Genomic DNA, 20779 nt, shown 5'->3' with positions numbered 1-20779 from the left:
TGTGAGGTATAATGTGCATTGTCTTTTTATGTAATGTGGTTTATTAAACATCTTCTAAAGCTTACCAGTGTCCCCAGGACATAAGTCTCCCGCACAAAGCAATGCTTTGCCAAGTAATGAACTATGATTTATAGTGGTAACGGTTATCCTTTTAAAAAAAAAAAAAAAATTGCAGCAATTGCTCTGTAGAATAAAAGAGTATAACATGCACCATTTGGCACATTTATGACAACAGTGCTCTGGTTTTCTTAACTCCACAGTTCGCTGTTGGCAATATTTCAAGTTCTTGAGACAGATGTTTAAATGAATTTAAAGAGGACAGTGAAATACTTTTAAAACATCACACAGTGCTGAGTGTAAGGAACATTATTTCTTTAACGTTCAGGTAAGAAAAAAAGGCCACATGGCCTATTCTGTTTTAGATCTAGTAGTGGATGATGGAAGTAGCAAGCATGGCTTTAACTTTGAGAAGGATCCCCAGGTAGTATTTAGTTTTGGCTGAGGGAGCTCAAACTTTTTTGCTAGGATTAGTTCATAAGCACATCTATTTTGTGAGATCCACATTTGTTTTGAATGTAGTTACCACCGTGTTAATACAGTATTAAGTGGTCTCACGCTAATATTGTGATTGTCTCATTGTGGTCCCAGTGGTTACAGTTTCAGGCCAGAAATGATAAGCATTTGGAAAAAAATGTAATATTAAAACCTGGGTCATGTCTCTGAAAGGCAGATACTGTAAAAATGCTTTCATCATAACCTTTGAAATGCTAAAGAAAACAAAGAAAATGCTATAGGCTAAAAATTGAGAGATCATGATTTAGTTAAGAAAATGCTATACTCAACCCTGGCATTGTTATATGTTGCATTTGAACTATAGAAAGAAACAACTCCTCACAAAAGCAAAAGTCAGCATTATTCACAACATGAATGTTGTCAATATGCAATGTGTTTGTGGCTAAGAGTGGGAATGTAGCCTGGAAATCAATTGCGTGTGCAGACAGCGTAAGACATCGAAGACAAGTGAAGCGTTAATAAAGCAATGAACATTTATATTTAATTTACATTTTGACAATTCGCACATAAATAACGATGTAAACCAGTACGTAAACATAAGATAGTTTGTTTGTTCTAGCAAAGTAAAAAGCCTGTTAACTTTGGTCGGAGTCTTTCTTAAAAGAGAAAAAACACTGTTGATTGCTGCTACATTCACATGTAAAAGTTCTAAGGGAAGTGGGGAAAACAGTACGGAAGAGAAACAATTCTTAAAGCTGATGCATATAAATCTTTGTAAAACTTGTAACAAATACAAAGAAAGCACTATAGGAAAATTAAAAGAGAAGTGTGTGCCCAGTGACAGTAGTGATACTTTGGTTTATCCTACAGTTAAGTACTAGTTTTGTGAACCATTGCTACATTAAAAGATGTCAGCCTCACAATTTATAGGAATAGAAATGTAATGAACATACAACTGTAGTCCTTCAAAAGCTGTATTTGGAGACTTCCTTGGATTTTCTTAGGTTGGGGGTTTAGTTATTCATTTGTAGAAGGCATTCAAATGACATTTTAAAAAAATCCCCAAACCCTGCCTTTATGGTCTATTTAAATCTATAATGTATAAGAATATAAATAGAAAGACAGAATATATACAGCAGTAAAGGGTGTAATAATGCTATTTAGGTTTCTGCAAATAACCTGTGACCACATAACTTGTAAGGGGCAAGGAAAAATGAGACATTAGGGTCATCCCAAATTACTTTAAATAGTCCATTTCACTTGTCACCATTGTGTATTATATTTATACCATACATGGATGAGGTTGATTTCTTTTAGTTTATTTTTCAGTTTTTATTTTCAGTTAAGTTTTCTGATTGTTTGGTTATTCAAAAACAAACAAAAAAAACCCAGCAAAGATATGAAGAGATCCAAGACCCATTCTTGCAAATATTATCAAGTGTGCAATCACACTGAATTCTGTGAGACTACACATCAGTAAAATTATTCTTTCAAATATTTGCAAGATCAGGCCCCAAATAAGCAACTGTGCATGTATACTAACAAGTGATAAATACCTTAACACAACATTCTGACATTGTGTCATCAGATGATATGCAAAGTTGGATAACATTTGATCTTCACACTTAGATGAAAAATAAGTTTTATTGCATGGTTTGGCTCACAACTTAAGTGGTATAAATATATAATCTATATACATATATGGTATAGTGGTATAAATATATCTATAAATATACATGTGTTCTTTGCTACACCTCCAATGCCAACATGATATCTTTGGGCTTAGCAAAAGAAAAAGATAAAAGAATGTGCATTCTATCTTTTCTGTTAACATTTGGTTTCTTCTCTAAAGTAGCAAAGCATTAGATAAAACAGCATTTTCTGCAACACTGGACACACGCAATGAGGTAATTGTTGTTCGACAACTTTGCCAATGCCCTTTTCATCTTTAATTTAAATTAACCACAAAATGTACAAATACAAATATTGAGGAAACTCTGAATCGTACAGGAAGAAAAAAAATGTGCCAGGAAAGGACTTCATTATCCCTTTCTGCCTAAGGAAAGCAGGAAAAAAATAAAACTGAAAATAAAAACACAAAACCTTATTTCTCAAGGCATCTGACCATCTTTTGATCCCCAGAAGAATCTGGCAATAAAATCTCAGCCAAATACTACTTGTAGGCAGCACATTTGGGATGTCTATATATTTGACTTTTAAACTACTTTAGCAAAAAGTTTAATAGCCTTTTTTTAAAACAGCCACTTTTTCACATTTTCGTTGATGCATTGCTTTGGGTTACAAAGTCGCAGAATGTAACATGTGGCTACTATTGTTTTCTAAAAGCCTGTCTGTTGTATTATTTATGTGAGGCTGGGTATTTGTTATTTCACATCTGTTATGGGAAGTGCTGCAGGTAGAAGACTCTCTCTACAACCCACAGATAGGCAGGTATGGTTTTCTTTTCCGTTTACTGCTAGTCAAGGAAGGTTTTTGGTTTTTCTCTCTTTTTTTTCTTTGCAGGGGTGGAAAGGAATATGATTTTGCACATCTACCTGTTCCATGAAAGTATACAGCACTTTTAAAACCAATTAAACTAGTATTCAACCTGTCAAATACCCACAGTTGGCAATCCAAAAATCTCATTTTAAAAAACACTGGTATATAGACACATTTACTGACGTTATGTTTCTTCCCTCTTCTTCCCCCACCCCTCATCTTAGGTTTTTAAAACAGATGTGCAGAGAGAAAAATTATCTACAAGGAATGGCCACAGACAAAAATATAAAGATTTATATGCAAAATTACAATGAATTTTCTGGTCATTGTAAACCTTTGCTAATTATTGCTTTTAGAATGGTAAATTGCATAATAAATTATGAAGTATTGTCATTGAAAAAGCAATTATGGATTGATGATTGTCTTTTAGTAAGCAGGGAGGCAATATAAAGTCCTTGCCTCTTTTCATGCCCTGAGAATACAGTAACTTTGGAATTCCTTCTTTCAACTGGAGGATGAGGGAAACTACTATAAGTCAAGATTGCTTTGCAGCATAGAAACTATGTACAAGCAATTGCTACAGGCACCCTGACTTGCCAAGTCATAAATAAAAATCACTTCTTTGGGAAAAAAAAGTCTTAAGGGTCCATTGGTTCAACTGTTTCTTGCTTGACCTTTATAGGTAACAGAGGTAGTGGATGACCATGAGGCAACTTCATAATTGACATGTCTGAAGATTCATAAAGATTACATCCTGAGGAGATAAGTCCGTTTCCCATGTTTCTCTGCAAAGATACTTTAAGACTAGCTCCTTCTATCTCTCTTCTGAGGACGGTCAGTATTTCTTTTTCGACAACAGATGCCATATCAATATTGTCCTCCACGTCTTCCAACCTGTCAGCACTGTCACTGATGTCAAACTTCTCAATCTCTTCATTGATACGATTCAGGTCCTCCATTGAGAGGCCAGAAGCAGGGGCTACGGGGCAGTTGCCTTTCAGATGGACTTTGAGGCTGCAAAGGTGAATGTAGCTCTTGTGGCAGTGGACACACTTGTGTGGCCGTTCCCTGGTATGGAGACGCTTGTGCAGCTTCAGGTGCACAAACTGGGTGAATTTAGCAGGGCACAGCTTGCACTGATAAGGCTTTTCTCCAGAGTGAAGTCGCAGGTGGGTCTTTAGATTGCTAGTGCTGCTGAATCGTTTATGGCAGACCTAATTTTGGAGGCAACAGAGAAAAAATGTGAGTTAGTGGGAGGGTTTGTTTTTAATTACAGATAAATAAGAAAGACTGGCACATTGAAAAAGCCACCTGCCACCTTTGGACTTGCACATTTAAAACAAACAGCCCCAAATTAACATACTAATCTTGTTGAGTAGCATTGTCTGGCAGATGTCATAGCAGGCCAAAAGGGAAGCAGAGGATCTCGCTGTGCATGGAACACTACACACCTGACACTCATGAGGCTTTTCTCCCGTGTGTACCAGATAGTGCTTCTGGAGATGAGCCAGTTGAGTGAACCCTTTATTGCAAGTCTGACATTTGAATGGTCTCTCTCCACTATGTACTCTGAGGTGGACCTAATGAGAAACAAAACATTTACTGTTGTTTCCAATAACTACAAAGATAGTACCTTAAAAACAAACCATCAGACATTTGCAAAGTTACTAGAGGCATCCCACAGGCAGAAAACATGACATGGAAATCAAGTTACTTTTTTATTTAGGCCACTATTAACATTAAAAAAAAATACATTTAAAAAAATAAAACCATTACATTTACTACCATGATACTATGGTGACTTGATTAACTCTTAAAAGAAAGCAAGCATGGTTCCTAGGGAGATGCATGTCTCCACTATGGAGTGGATTGGACACTGCAGCAATTGATTCAGCGGTTCAATGAGTCTAGTAAAGAACCCACTAAATTGACTGCTGATCAGTCTCCTGTTGACACCAATACTCCAGCAGAACAAGATGATTAAGAGGAGCTGACAGGAGAGTTTTTTCTGTTGACCCTCCACAGTGTGGACCCAGTGGTAAGTCAATATAAGCTAGGTTGATTTGAGTTACACTACTTATGCAACTCAAATTGCATAGCTTAGCTTGACCTGTCCTAGTAGTGTAAACCTCCCTGAGTTGCAGGAAAAATATAAGCCTTTCAATCATGTTGGAAATTTAATTTAATGGGAATATTTTCCTTATAAATAGGCTATTGCCTTAATACCTACCTTCAGATTGGAGAGCTGGCCAAAGGTCTTGGAGCAAACATTGCATTCATACTTAATCTTCCCATTCTGTTTCTTCAGGGGGTATGGAAGGGTTTTGTAACCAGTCACATTCCTCTTACTTTTAATGAGATTCATGGCTTCTTCACTGGTGGCAGCCAACACTGCTGAGGTAGGTTTAGGTTGCATGATGTGTTCTGAAGTGGCTGCTGTGCCAGCGGTGGGGGACCCACTGGTGGGGCTGCATGGTTTGTCTTTCATGCTGGCAGCAGCACTTGTGATGGAAAAGGCACTGTTAGGTGCTGGTATGAGAAAGTCTCTTGGATGATCAGGTTGTAGCAATCTACGGCCTCCTTCAGGTGGCAATGAACTTGGAAGAGCAGCTGGGCTCAGCACATGATGGGGAAGGCTTCCTACATTGAGCAGGTTGCTATAGAGAGGATACATCCTCGGAAACAGATTGAAATTGTTGATGCCATTGATACTGTTCAAAGCGCTGAGGTTATTACAGCTCATACTGTATGGAGGTAACAAGAACTTTGAATAGTGGGAATTATAAGAAGATAAAAAGGCTGGTGAGAGATGGCTGGAGGGTGCATATCCAGGATAAGACCCCAATCCTTCTGAGCCATAGGGTCCATTCAAGTATGGATAAGATTCTCTGTGTTCTTGAGAAGTGGGTGCCAGAGGTGAAACTGTAACCCCTGGACTGCTGTGAGGGCTTGGGCTTTTTAAGCTTTGGTCTGGGCTGCTCCTTGCTGAAGGACTAGGTGTGGTAGAAGACTGGATGGGTGAGTGAGTAATGTAGCTTGGTCTTTCCATCCCATAAACTAGGGAAGCTTTTAAATATTCTTCTGGGATGTGAGGTCGAATTGGATAGACAACACGAGGAAAGAAAGATCTTTCTGGGCTACAGTTTTTCCTCAAGTCATCCATATGTTTTTCTGGAGTAACTGGTGAAATGTTAGTCTGGAATAAGTCCTTTCCTTTAGAACGGGTGGGTTCAGTTTTCAGGATTTCTTTCACACTGTGCTCTCTCTTTGGGTTACTTTTCTGATAAAGCTCATCTTTATCAGTGCTTTGCTGCTTTGGATTAACATGGCTTTGTGCTGAAAAACAAAGACAAGGCAATGAGTATTTAACAAGTCAATATGAAACAACGTTCCTCGTTTTAAAGTGCAATCTATGTCTGCAAGCTTAACCAGAACGTCAGAAGACTAGGTGACTCTTGTCAAGTACAGTCTTTTAAATCATCCAAAAAAGTTAGCTTATGTGTAAGGACTACTTTGGGATGGAATGAGTCAACAAAAAGCGGGTCATATATTCATGGTTAATATAAGAGATATCAACAAAAATACACAACAAATAAACATCAGCTGTCTGATGATGATTCGTGGAGAGTGACAGTCATCAATGTTCAACTGATTTGTATCTCCCCTCTCCTCCCACGAATCTGAGTAGCTCTACTATAAATTCCATACATACAATAGATTTCTAATAACTGGGATAAATAAGCATTTGTTAATAATACAGATTTAACAGAAAGCCTTTGGAGAGCTTGAACTCTCAGAAACGCTTCTCCTTGGAACAGCAAAAGCATGACAAATCAACCTTTGCCAAACCACAACAGGCACTTCACCAGCCAGTTCAATTACTTACAGTACCAAAAAATATGGGACTAACTAGGATGAAAGCTTTCTTCAAAAAGAAGGTATTCTACATCAGTAAACAGATCATTAGTCATTCAATATACTGCCTAGTAATATCTACAACAAAGCAGGCTATTTACTGCAGATTTTCTAGAGTATGCAGTGTGTGCAAAACTCCTTTACTTCCAGCTGTACTTTATAAAGACTACACCAAAGTAGAGCAAAGAAAAGCAAGATTCATGGCTCCAGCTTAAGTCAATTTTTTCCCTTCAGAAATCTGCATTTTGAAACAAAATACTTGCTAGTGTTCATTTAAATCCATTCAGAACAGCCATTTTAGGTTATTTACTGTCAGAATCTCTTAATACTTCTCCAGAAATAGGTGATACAAACATTGCTACAAAAGTTATCTTTAGTAGGAAGACTTTTGCTTTGGCTAGTCACCTAATGGTAGTAGTCCTATAACCGTGCAGTAATTGCTTGTAGGATGTTTTATTACAGGACAATCCACAAGAGAAGCTTTATACAATCATGATTAGGGCTACTATGTATTATGGCTATGAAAATAATAATGATAATATATTCACAACTGTTTGTGTCTACATTTTTGCATCTTCAATGGTAAAATGCTATCAGTTGATGCTGGAAGCAATGGTATTTGATAGTATTGCAGAGTTTCTACTTTTTTTTTTAATGAAGTAGGTCAGTAAAAAAAAAAAACCTTTATTTTTGGCGGATCAGCTAAAACCAGTAGGCACTATATTAAGAACCAGTAAGCATTGCACCTTTTGTCACAGGTTTGTTGTCTGAACACTGAGCATCGTTCAATTAATCTATAATTTGCAATATTACACTGTGAGGCAAAAATTGAACCTTTACTTTTAAATATTAGGGTTTTAAAAAAGGACCTTTCAAAGTATTATTCCACTTAGAAAAATTATCTCTCAAAGTTGAATCTTCATTGAGAAGCAAGAGACTAGCATAAGATGTCCTTGGGGTTTTCAATGACAATTCCAAAAAATAAGATAAGCTTTTATACCTTAAAATTACTGAAAGTTTAGAGATGTCCATATGCTAAGCATCAAATGCTTTAAATTGGAATGCCATCTAGAAAACACAAACAGAAGTATGGAGAGTACTTTACCATCAGCCAGTTTCCTTAACTACTATTACTACTAAAAAAAACCCCAGGAATTCTCAACACTTCACTCTTTAAAGATGTAAGGTAAATAACTTGCAGTTGTGTAAGAGTTAGTGGATCTTTATTGAGACCCTTAAAAATTGAAGCCTCATCTATTTTTGCCTTGGCTAACATTTCTTGGAGATGCCTCAGGCACAACCTAGCTTATCCCTATAAAATATCAGTCATCTTATTCAAATACAAGAAGAAAAAAATCACATAGAGAGAGCTTTATTTTTTTAAAGTCACAAAATCTGTTGTACTTGAAATTTGTTGGTCTTTGTGAACTAGTAATCAATTATATAGTTTCCCCTTGCCAATTTTAAGTCTTGATATACTAAGTTTGCTGGGTTCAAGAGCTCCCATGTCTCCCTGGTGGAGTATTAGGTGAATGTTATCTCTGTCTTATTATCAGTTGCTCCTCATTGAGCCAGCAGCACAGAGCAAACATTCAGAGTGACACTATCAGAAAAGATACTGATCAGGAGTTATTGAAAGCTAGTAGAGGAGAAGGGCTTGTGAAGCCACTAGACAAAAAATAAATATCAGCTTATCAGCCCCATATCAGTAAGGCCTGTCAAGCAGGAAGTTCAAATTGTCACTTCTGTTTTTTAAAGAAAAAAGGTAGAGGAAGAAGAGGAGACAGCTCTGCTGGAAAAATGACATAGGAACCGAGACTGTCTCCGTTGAAGGAATGAATCTTCCTATGTGACGAGATTAAACAATTAGGGTGTGTAAGGTATGTTTGTTATGTGTAGGAGAGAGCACAAGAAAGACTATTCAGGGAATGTAATTTTTTTTTGCACAATACTCCAATATTATCACTTGACAGACTGAACTTAATTGCCATTTCCCTTCAGAAATCTCAATAATACTTTCCTTCCTACTAATTTCAGTGTGTAGACAGAAGCCTTGACTATTTTTAAGTATAATCATGCCAGATCTCTTTAATTTGCATGTTATCTTCCTGAATCCTTATTTTCCTTTTTCCTTATCTCACCTGAGCACATCACTACAGAGATATTTGACAGATGAAACACAGTACATCAATATATTGAAAAAATATAATGTGGGGAACTATATAAGAATGGTCATATTGGATCAGACCAATGGTCCATGGAGCCTACTATCCTGTCTTCTGACTGTGGCCAATGCCAAAGGCTTCAGAGGGAATGAACAGAACAAGTAATTCACAGCTTCTGGCAAATCAAGGCTAGAGACACTTCAGAGCATTGTTTTGCATCTCTGCCCATCTTGGCTAATAGCCATTGATGGATGTATCCTCCATGAATGTATCTAGCTCTTTTTTGAATCCTGTAGAGTGTTTGCCTTCACAATACCCTCAAACAAGGAGTTCCAGAGGTTGACTGTGAATTGTGTGAAGAAATACTTCCTTTTGTTTGTTTTAGACCTGCTTCCTGTTAATTTCATTTTGGTTACCCCTAGTTCTTGTGTTATGAGAAGGAGTAAATAGCACGTCCTTATTTATTTTTCTATGCCAGTCATGAATTTACAGACCTCTGTCATATCTAGTTGCCTCTTTTCCAACCTGAAAAGTCCCAGTTCTATTACTCTCTCCTTATATGGAAACTGTTCCATATCCCTAATCATTTTTGTTGCTTTTTTCTGAACCTTTTCCAATTCCAATATAGCTTTTTTAGGCTGGGACAATCAGATCTGCAAGCTATACTGAGGATGTGGTTGTACAATGGATTAATATTGAGGCAATATAATATTTTCTGTTTTCATAATCTATTCTTTTCCTAATGAACCCCAAAATTCTCATTTGGTTTTGGTCTTTTTTGGGTGCTGCTGCATAGTGAGTGGATGTTTTCAGGAACCATCAACAGTGACTCCCAAAGCCCTCACCAAAGGCTCTTAAATGAAGCTGTCATGAAGGGAAGGTCCTCTCATGGATCAGTACAGTTACTTATTAAAACAAGGATTCTCAATATGGGTGGGGGGGTCATGATGTTATTACATGAGAGGTCCTGAGCTGTCAGCCTCCACATTCAAGCTCTGCTTCACCTCCAGCATTTATAATATGTTAAATATATAAACAAGTGGTGTTTTTTTTATTTATAAGGAGGGATTCACTGTGTGAAAGGGGTCACCAGTGCAAAAGTTTGAGTACCACTGGGTTAAAAGTTAGGAAACAAAGGATAGGAATAAATGGTCAGCCATTGCTGATATGCCTTGCCAAAGCCTTTCTGAATATCCTAAGTACACCATATCCACTGGATCATCCTTGTCCACATGCTTTTTCACCCCCTCAAAGAATTCTAGTAAACCGAGGCATGATTTTCCTTTAGAAAAACCTTGTTGATTCTTCCCTAACAAATTGTGTTCATCTATGTGTATGATAATTCTGTTCTTTTCTACGGTTTCAACCACTTTGCCCAATATTGCTTACCAATAGCTTGCTTGTAATTGGAAAGATCATCTTTGGAACCTTTTTTTTTTTTTTTTTTTAAGACATCATATTTGCTATCCTCCTGTCATCTGTTACAGAAGCCGATTTAAGTGATAGGTTACAGACCACAGTTAGTAGTGCTACAATTTTACATTTAAATTTCTTCAGAATACCATCGGATGCATGTGACTTATTACTCTTCAGTTTATCAGTTTGTTTCTCTAATGACACCTCAGTCTGGAACTGTTCCTCAGATTTGTCACTTAAAAAGAACGGCTCAGGTTTAAGAAACTCCCTTATATCCTCAGTCATGAAGACCAATGCAAACAATTCATTTAGTTTCTCTACAATGATCTGATCTTTCTTGTGTGCCCCTTCAGTGTCTCAATTCTCCAGTGGCCCCACTGGTTGTTTAGCAGGCTTCCTGCTTCTGGTGTACTTAAAGATTCTTTTGCTGTTATTTTTTTAGTTTTTGGCTAGCTGTTCTTCACATTCTTTTTTGACCTTCCTAATTATATTTTTACACTTCACTTGCCGGAGTTTATGTGCCAGAGTTTATTTTCCTCAATAGGATTTAACTTCCACTTTTCAAAGATGTGTTTATGCCTCTAAGTGCTACCGATGTTGTTTAGCTATGGTGGTATTTTATGGTCCTCTTAATGTTGGGTTTATATTTAAAATGGCCCTCTATTATGGTGCCTTTATAACATTTCCATGCAGCTTGTGGGATTTCACTTTTGGCACTATAACTTATAATTTCTGTTTAACATCCTCATTTTTGTCTAGACCCCTTTTCTGAAATTAAATGCTAGCATGGTGGGCTGCTTTAGTGTCTCCATCCCTCCCCCTCACCTCAGGGATGTTACATTTTATTCTGTTTTGCTTACTATTTACCAAGCAGTTCAGCTACATTCACCTCTTGGGCCTGCTCCTGTGCATCCAGACTAAATCAAGGATTGCCTCTCCCCTTATGAATTCCATGCCTATTTGCTCCATGAACAATCATTTACGGTGTCAAGAAACTTTTATCTCTGCAGACCATCCTGAAGTGACATGTATCCAGTTAATAAGGGGATAATTAGAATTCCTGATTGTTATTATTGAGTTTTTTATTTTTATAGCCTCTCTAAATTCCCTGAGCAATTCATAGTCACTATTCGCCATCTTTGTCACCATGGTTGCTAATATACCCCTACAGAAAGAGGATAGAAACCTAGGTTGAAGTTGATTTGGAGATCTGAATTATTCCTTATCGAAGGAAGTAATTTTTATTTAAGTATTGGTGGTAAAACCTATTGTACACATCTATTCAGATTCTTTGGTCTGAGACAAAATAGTTGATAAGTTTGTGATAAACAGGAACCATAGGACTGCATCATTAAGTTACTGAACTGACAAAAAGATGCTCCTTTCACAGAGGCCTGAGCTAGCTCCTACTGAAGTCCGTGGAAAGACTCAACCTAATTTCAATGGATACTGGATCTGGCTTTACAACAGTAAGAGACAGATTATTGTCCCTTAAAAATGTTAATACTATGTTTAAAAAAGGATAGGTCTGAAGCCCCTCATCCCCCTCCAGTCTGTGTTTTGAGGCCTATTTTCACATTTAGCTGAATTACTGTCGTGTTTTTTTCCCTTTTGTTCTCATTTATGCCTCTCCTAGCTGTAGCTTCATATAGATTTAATAAAAACAAAAGATCTGTTTTTTCTAAAAACTTGAAAAACCGTTGTAGGCGGATAGAGTCATTTCAAGAGTAAAAAACTACCGAGCACTTCGAGTGGTAAAGTTTAATTATGCCGATTCACATTTTCGATCTAAATTAAGAACCTCCTTTGCTAGTAGAAAGAGAACCTAGAAGTTCTGAAGTAGGCAAAACAAAGAACGTTTCCACTCAAACCGAGAATGAAGACCAACATTTACAAGTATATAATTTGATCATCTGTTTTCTAAATGGGTTCAAGACTGTGTGACATGATTTTTTTTAAAAAAAATGTTTTGCATAGGGAAGGTCTTTGAAAGAAACCTTAACTTAATTGTCAACATTTTGAAGAGGTAATATAAAGTCAAATTTAGCCCAAAATTTATGTTTTGTAAAATCAAGCTTTTATAAAACTTAAAACCAGTATAAAATCTTTTCATTAAATTTTAAGATTCCTTTTTTTAAATTGTTTCCTGCCAGTCCAAATGTTGTAGCATTGTGCTGGTAAAGAGATTTTACATTTAAAATATATATATATATTGTTCAAAAGTTAACATGGATAGCACAGATAGCACAGGTATGAATTGCTTTTTAACCCAGTGTCCCTTTAACATTTCTTCCTCTGTTATAAAGTGTTTTTTTTAAAGATCTGCAAATTATATCCCCAAATCTTTCATACAGATTTATCAAAACAGAGTGTCCGCTTCCTGTGTTTGTCTTATGGGACAAACTTGTCAGGACAACAAGCTATTGCATCATCTTATGATGCAATGTAGGACACTGAATCAGGACGTAACTATGTCACAGTTTGATTCTATTTTGGGAGAAGGTAAGAAAAACAACAAACAAAAAACAACCTCACTAAACCACAACACAACTCAGAAATTGAAATGCCCCATAGAACATGAGGGACCAAAACAAAGCCTCCTGAATCTATACCGTTTAGTCTTAACCTTACTATGCTTTAATACACTAGGGACTGTGGGGATTCATTTGGAATAATTATTTAGTAAGTAATGCTGGAGAGATTTAGCAGCAGGTTTGATGGAATAGAGGAAATTTTTTTCTTGATCCACAGAAAGTAGAAATCATGTATCACAACACTTAAAACATGTATTACTCAATAGGTAATAAAGGCACTGTTTGAAGGTGATTTTCTTTGTTGTTATCATTCAAATCTTGATTCAAAACAATGGCAATAGATTAAGAAAAGAGGAAGACTGGAAAACTTAATTGATAAGATTATAGTTCCTCTACCTAAGACAAATCAAGGCCCTGATTTTACAAACATCTCATATCTACTTGCAAACACTCATGCATACAATCAAGTTTACTACAATGAGTAGTCCCACTGTGCATAAATGTTTGCAGAACAGGCCTTGGGCTTGATTCAGGAAAGTAATAAAGCACATAATTTAGCCCATACTTAAATGCTGTCCTGAATACAAATGCTTTCCTGAATTGGAGCCTAATTGAACTAACTTGACAGGTTCTATTTTAAATTAATTTTTTTCCTCATGGAGACAAGTGGGTGTTTATACATGGGTGTGTCTATGTGTGTGTTTTAATGTGGTGGGTCTGATAACTTCCTTCAGTTAAGAGCTTTAGTTAAGCTAGAGAAAATTCTTTGGTTATTTTATCACTGGAGATGCTGAAAGTGTAAGTCTACAGCTTGCACAGAGTCTTAACAGGCGAGGACAAGGCCTTCTGGATTTTTTTTTTCTGTAGCTCAGAGACTGCCACTGAGGTGAGAGTTCCCTGTTGAGCTGTCTCTGGAAGGCTGGAGAGATTGGCAGGTCTCTGTTAATTTTATCTTGACAGATCTAGCAGCTGAGGAAAGGGAAGAGGAAAGCTAAAGCATCTGTTAGAATTAGTGCTGGTGTAGTAGTATCTTAATATTCATCTAGCTCTAATATTAAATCTGAACAAATATAATTGAATAGGTGCTGGAACTAATGATGCTGCTCTACCTGCTGGTTTGAAGTAGTAATTATCACCCAAATACATGTTGTCTATGTTCCAGCTCCATTGGTTCATTCACAGTGCTACATTAGCTCTTCAATTAACAAACCACAACTAAACCCTCTATCACTGATGACCCAATGGAATTTTTCTAAGAGTCTGGGAGAAAAGTTGTTGAAGCATCCAAGGTCAGCTCAGTGTGAAAGATTTCTTGCCTAATTGTAGTTCTCCATGTCCCAACATATTTGTCAGAGGAACCAAGGGAATATGGAGAAAAAGAATAGAAAAGAGCATGAAAAAAATTGATTCAACAGGGGAGAGCCAGTGCCAATAGTGGAAGGAAGCCAATCTTAAGAAACGAACGAACTTGCATTATTTTTTCTGCATTGCTGAACTGTAGATGTGCAGGGCGAGGAATTAATAAAAATTATATCAGAGTTTAAAAGGAATGTCAAAAATCAGAAATGAAGGAGACCTATTAGTCTCAATATCCATCCATGTGGTCAATACAGGACTGTTCTTGCTTTCCAATCTGAGTCTGAAATTTACTTTTACTGAATAGTTTCATAAAGACACACAGGCTGCATGCTTCTAGACACACACACACACACACACACACTGATCTTGGCAATAAGTAGTTTACTGTATCAGTGGGGAGGATAGGTAACAAAAATCCAGCAGAGATGGAGAAAATAGAGGTATGCACAGAAATTTTGAAATGTGATTGATTATATATTTGCAAACTACTTGTACATGTAAGCCAGTGAATCTCTAAGGCTGTTGACATGTCCCACTTACGTCACAGGAATAGACCTGCACAGTTTAGCATACAAGGAAACCAAAATGCATGGCGAATAATGAAATGATATTTGAGATAAGGTTAGAGTCAACAAATCAATGTTTAAATAAAGAACATAGGAATTTCAGATTCTTAGGTACCTATAAAAGCACTTCTGTGGTTTTAGAAGAGGAAACATACTTTGTAATCACGGCCCCAGTGACTCTGGTACTCCACGAGGAATAAGAGAAGTCAACGGGAGAAACTTTCCCATCATCTCCCACTGCGGGGACACAGCAGAAATTCAGACTGAAGTATGTCGACTCCAGCTATGCCATTCTCATAGCTGCAGTTGCATATCTTAGTTTTATTTTTTCTCCCCTAGTGTAGTACTGGCCTAAAGTTAGAGATGGTCAGAAATTCTGGCAGAACACATAACTAATACAAGGAAATGTATGTTCTTACCATTAGCAGTTTTGACACACAGAGTGAAAATGTAAATATATAGAAAAGAACATTTTAAAAATCCATTCTAGTATTAAGCAACTACACTACAACCAATTAGAGAAAGATTTGAGTTTTGTTCACAGAAATTTAGTTTTTCTAATCTTTATGTCTATCAGTTCAACACAGGGTGGCTGACAGACTTTGCTGGGCCCTGGGCAAGGTGTCCGTATGTGTGGCTTAGGAATGAAGCTTTAGGACAGCTGGGTCTTACTCCACCAGCTAGCTTTTCAGCACTGCCCCGTCTGTCCCATCCGGTGCTCCGACAGCAGTATAAAAGGCCCAGAGCTCTGGCTGATGCCATTTCAACTCTAGTGGCAGCCGTGTCTGGAAGCCCCTGGCCCTTTTAAATCAACTGGCTCTGAGGCAACTGCCCCCCCCCCCTTTGCCCTTCTCCTTTGGTGCCCCTGGTTCAACATGCAGTTTGTAAGACATGCATATGGCCTGAGTCCAGCACCTTGCACACTAAGGACAGTACATTTGGAACCTAAATAAAAATCCTCTTTCAAAGCAGATTTTTTTTTAAATAGACCCATGAAACCTGGAATCTCTAAAGTCTCAGCATACAGCAATGTGAATTACTTTTAAGGGAGGAATTGTCTGTATAGGATTTAATCAGATAATTCTCAGATTATGAACAAATAACTTTAAATTTTAAATAATCTGTTTGCATTTAAACAGCACAGGCAACTCTTTTTCTAATTCCTTCTCTCTATTCCAGACCACATACTGTGACACAACAGATAATTCAGCTATATAATTATAAAACATATTATTAGATCCCATAGGCAGAAGTGACATTACTAGCATTCTTTGTTTGTACTGTAATCTACTTACTGAGATTCATCATCAGCTCTCTGGAGGAAGGATAGTGCAGTCTCTCTGCAAAATCCCGACAATACCACACAAGTAGTTCTTGGTTGGCAGGGATGGGCTTGATAGTGTAAAAATAAATGTTCATTCTGTTCTGACAAGCTGCCAAATTCTGTTCCTGAACAGAATGGGCTGGGTTCACATAGCGCATCCAGTTGCTCTTGTCCTCATTAAATCCGTCAATGAAGTGGTGAAGCTCACCACTGGAATAGATCTAGATGAGAACAGAATGCCATGAGTAAGTACAGTGTGCACCTGTATACATACAGAGTACAGACTATAAATAAGATTTAAAAAAAAACCACATTCAACCAGACACCAACAAAATAAAGACATAAATGGATGTCCCCTTTCCAGGTAAGGCACTCTCAGCAATAAGAGTAATAAAGCTCACTCTAGATAAGATGCGCTCTCCTACTTACCTTTTCCGTTTGTTTAGTCAATGTGTTACTCTATTAATACGCACACATGACAGCCACAGAACATGAAGAGTTCTCTGAAGTAAGTCTACCTCAGAGTTCTTTTTCTGCTGCTATGATCCAACAAGTGCAGGATCCTGTTGACTTCAGTTCTGAGTGTGTGCTTGCATTAATGCTTTGAGTCACCTGTGTTAGACTGACTAGTTAGGCTACGTCAAACAGTCTTTTTTCTCGGCTTTTTCTTTGGCCTCTGTACTTGCAGTTTCCTACCACCTCCGCCCAAAGGTTTAAACTATGCAAACATCCTCCCTCCCCACCCTCCAACAGTCCTAAAGTAACACTTGCTCACACTTGGAATGTAGTCCTTTTGTGGAAAAACTGGGTGGGGCAAAGGTGAACTTCACCTGCCATAACTGAAAACCTGGCAAGGGGCCAGCATCTGACAGTCAATGAAAGTCACTTTTCCTCTCAAAGACATGGTTAGGCATGTACTCTTTTAAAAATTGCATCTAAAACTGGTTGGTACCATGTGCAAGGCACAAAGCAAACAAAAAAAACCCAAATCAAACAAACAAAAACAACTCCCCCCCCCAACCCCCCCAATGCAGTAAGTAAAGATGTCATTTGTCCAAGTTATAAGAATATTAAAATTAATGAAAATCTAATGAACTCAAATTTATCCTTTAGATTTAAGATTACTTATTTGTGGAAAGAATTAGTTCAGCAGCTACTTGATGGTATAAGCCATTTAAGAACACCGGAGTTTCACAATAAGTTATTGGGTAAAATTCAGGCTTAGACTGTAAGCAATTTGAATTTTAGATTGGAATCTCTTTGAGGCAGGAACTCTCTCTTTCTGAAGAATAGACCTAATATATTTAATCTCTTCGATGAAACATATCTCCCCATCTCTATGCTCATACTACTTTCTTTTTCATTTGAACAGTAACTGCAATAGTTAACTGGGGTGGGGAGGAAGGGAGAGGAAAAAGGCGCCTGGCCCTTTAATGCAGGCAGTAAACACCAGAATCACTTTCTTTTAAGAGTAACTTCCTGTAAATTAAGAAGGGGGAAATACATGTGGCTTCATCAAAGAAGCTAGTGAGAGATTTTGCGGTGTGTTTGTTATGAGAAAATGGAACAGAGCCGGGTGAATTCTGCTATCAAGAGGAGTTTTCAAGTTTCTTTGTTTACTCCGATTTGCAAACTTCCAGGAACTTGGGGTTCCATTGCTATGCACTTCTACTACAGACGGAAGCTGCTTTCTAAAGCTGCACTGAAGGGCTTCCAGTTACCCTTCCATAGATTGTACAATTTACTGTACTTCTCTTAAAAAAAGAAAATATCAGTGTTGTGAGGTCACACATACACACCCCCACAAAACCTTATTCTGCCATCTCACCAGATTTCCATATACTATCAAGAAGATTAAAAATGTGCTGACTCATAGTACAGTTACAAGAAATGATGTCACTCTGCGGTTTGCAAAGCCCTCATGTCCCCCTTCTCCTATCTCTGTGTGTAATTTGCATGGAACATTTATGTTCACACAGAGCAGATGTTCCTGTTCCTGTTCCTGTTCCTGCCAGCAAAATCAGGATGCCTTTTATAACATGTGGGAAGTTATCTCCCACAGCTTCCTTTGCATGTGCAAGACTGTTTCAGTCCCTGAGGAAGGAATTCATTTGAGTTACAGCAGTGTGTCTGTATTGAATCAAGGGATTATAATAGTAAGTTTAATGATCCTTAGAAGGCTCCTATATTATTTCCAAGAAGCATTACATTAATACATAGTAACATCACAAAAATGAGGTCATCTTTCTTACAGCAGTATATTACTAAAGCCCTGGAAGATAGTTAAAAATCTCTCTAAATATTTGCTGAAATATTCCCCATGGGTATTGTTATGCAAGTTGCTATTCCTTTCTTTCTTTCTTCTTATGGCCTGAACCCCACAAAGGCAACAACATTTAGGCTCCACTGAGATCCTTAAAATACCCAGTTAGGTGCCATATAAACTAATAGGCACCCAAATCCCCACATGCCTGATTTCCTGCTAGCAAAGTTTCATGGCACCAAAGTTCCTGCTTCTGGGCATGTGCAAAATTGCAGAAAGCCTGATGCTGCTGAACTACTTGGCATCCTACCTCATGCCTAAGTCAAAACCCAGACATTTCCCTACTGATAGGGCCAGATCTCACAGGCATTTTCAGAGCATGCCTATTGAACTGTGCCTTGAACAAAAGACATCCAGCTGCAGAATGGGGAATTTTTGTGGCTGGATAGGGTGTGGATATACTAGAATGCCCAATAGTTTAGTAGTTAGGGGATGCAGGAGACCTATTTTCAACTCCTCATGCTACCCAATTTGAGCAAAGACTTGACTCAAGGTCTCCCACATCCCATGTCAGTATCTTGACTACCAAAGGCTCAGCTTCTCTGGACTAAGGAGCGCTCCATGTCTCTTCTCATGGAGCTGTTCCATTTTGTATAAAATAATTAACTATTCAATTCAGAAGAAGAGCAAATCTACTCCATAGGCTGGTGGTTATGAGAACTCTTCTGGGATGCCTAAATTCATGTCCCTGCTCTTATAAATATTTTATTTATACAAAGTGGAACAGTTTAAAGAGGAGAGACTAGAAAAGCCCCTCCTCAAAATACTTAATTCCATGACACCAGGGCACTCACCAGGGAAACAGGCAACACAAATTCAATTCCCTGCTCCAAACCAGGTACAGCAGTTATCTGCAAACAGGTCTCCCATGGCCCAAGTCAGTGCTCTTACCACTGGACTACTGCATATAACGAGATAAGGTGGGTGACTGTCTTTATTTTTTCATGAGAAAGGGCTGACCTGGCTTAGGTATCTAACCCCAGAAAAAGCCTGATTAGAAACAGGCATTCACAATACCTTTGAGGAGCAGGACTTGGGTAACATCCCTCTTCTCAGAATTTCCTATTGGCTGGTTTAAGCACTTCCTCATTTAGCTTGTTGGCATCTCTGAAACCCTTGTTTTTGCACCTAATTCTGCCCATGCATTACACATGAAGCCTGGCTATTTCATGCAGGGTTGAGTGTATCTAAAAGTGGGTGGCAGGGCATCTAAAAATTAAGTGATGCAACACGCTCGGCATTGCCACACCTTAGTCCTGTCCTGGACCTATGCTCTGGTTATTAAGTACAAAATCTTGGTCACAAAAGTGTAAAAACACTTATGCACCGTGTGTGAACATTCATGTTAATTATTACTCATTTGCCAGTGAGTAAAATTGTGTGGGAGAATGTATATGAAAACCCAAATGGGGTAATTAACTTCATTTTTCCTATGAGGCCTCAAGAAAAGCAATAGAAAAGATCACTAAGGCTCTGTCTACACTTATGGTGGCAGCATCCCCTCTCCCCCCTAGCACAGGTATAAACAGCAACATAGTTGCCCAGGCATTGCTTACATGAGCAACGAAACACCAGAACATTAGGGTATATGCTGCATCTGGCTCCCTATATGCCCGAGTTGTGCCTCCCATGTTTACACTGCCAGAAGCTTTCCCCACTGCCTTTGCCTGGCTAGAGCTTTTCATTGTTGTGTGTAGCTACAATTCCACAGTGTGGAGGCAGCCCACTTTCTCCTTAAGCTTGTAGCTACACACACCCTATACACCACCATCAGTGTTGACAAGGTCTAAAAGTAAAGTGCTGCTTTTACACAGGCACAATGTAGCAGTCGTCTTTCCATATAAAGAATGGCCTGGCACTTGCATGGCAATTAGAGAGAACCTGTGGCTCTTCCCTCTCACCCACAATTTCATCAAACCCTATGACACACTTGCTTAGTGATGTGGGGCAACAAGTTCAGTGGCAGGGGAGGGAGCAGAATGGATGATGTGTTCAGAACTGGTGAAGTGTTTGTGAAGGAAGTTTGTGGGATTACTGAGGCTTCCTGATTAACATAGGAAAAGGAGGAATGTTCAAAACACTGAGTTAGGGCTGCATGAAAAGGATGGTGGGAGATGAATGGAGGAGGGAAAGGAAGGAGACTATTCTTACTTCCCCAAGATGCC

General features: G+C 38.1%; 1 protein-coding gene across 6 annotated transcripts in view; it reads right to left on the bottom strand.

Moving 5' to 3' along the window:
* Window positions 1-330: 330 nt before the first annotated feature.
* The window catches only part of PRDM1 (PR/SET domain 1), a 137847-nt gene continuing 117398 nt past the window's right edge, over window positions 331-20779 (bottom strand). For 2 of the 6 annotated variants that reach the window (XM_075923947.2, XM_006118460.5), the window contains exons 6-9: window positions 16263-16512; window positions 5243-6348; window positions 4464-4592; window positions 342-4226 (exon numbers count right to left, since the gene is read on the bottom strand). In XM_075923947.2, the coding sequence (XP_075780062.1) occupies window positions 3651-4226; window positions 4464-4592; window positions 5243-6348; window positions 16263-16512 (2061 nt within the window). In that variant the 3' untranslated portion in view covers window positions 342-3650. Of the gene's footprint in view, window positions 4227-4463; window positions 4593-5242; window positions 6349-16262; window positions 16513-16720; window positions 17271-20779 lie in introns of those variants that run through there. The other 4 variants (XM_075923948.2, XM_006118470.5, XM_006118461.5 and 1 more) reach the window with 4 other exon arrangements.

The sequence above is a fragment of the Pelodiscus sinensis genome, chromosome 3, assembly GCF_052426305.1.
Source record: "Pelodiscus sinensis isolate ZL-2025 chromosome 3, ASM5242630v1, whole genome shotgun sequence".
Classification (NCBI taxonomy): Eukaryota; Metazoa; Chordata; order Testudines; family Trionychidae; genus Pelodiscus; species Pelodiscus sinensis.
Note: the sequence above shows the minus strand (reverse complement) of the source record. Positions and strands in the feature narration are given on the sequence as shown.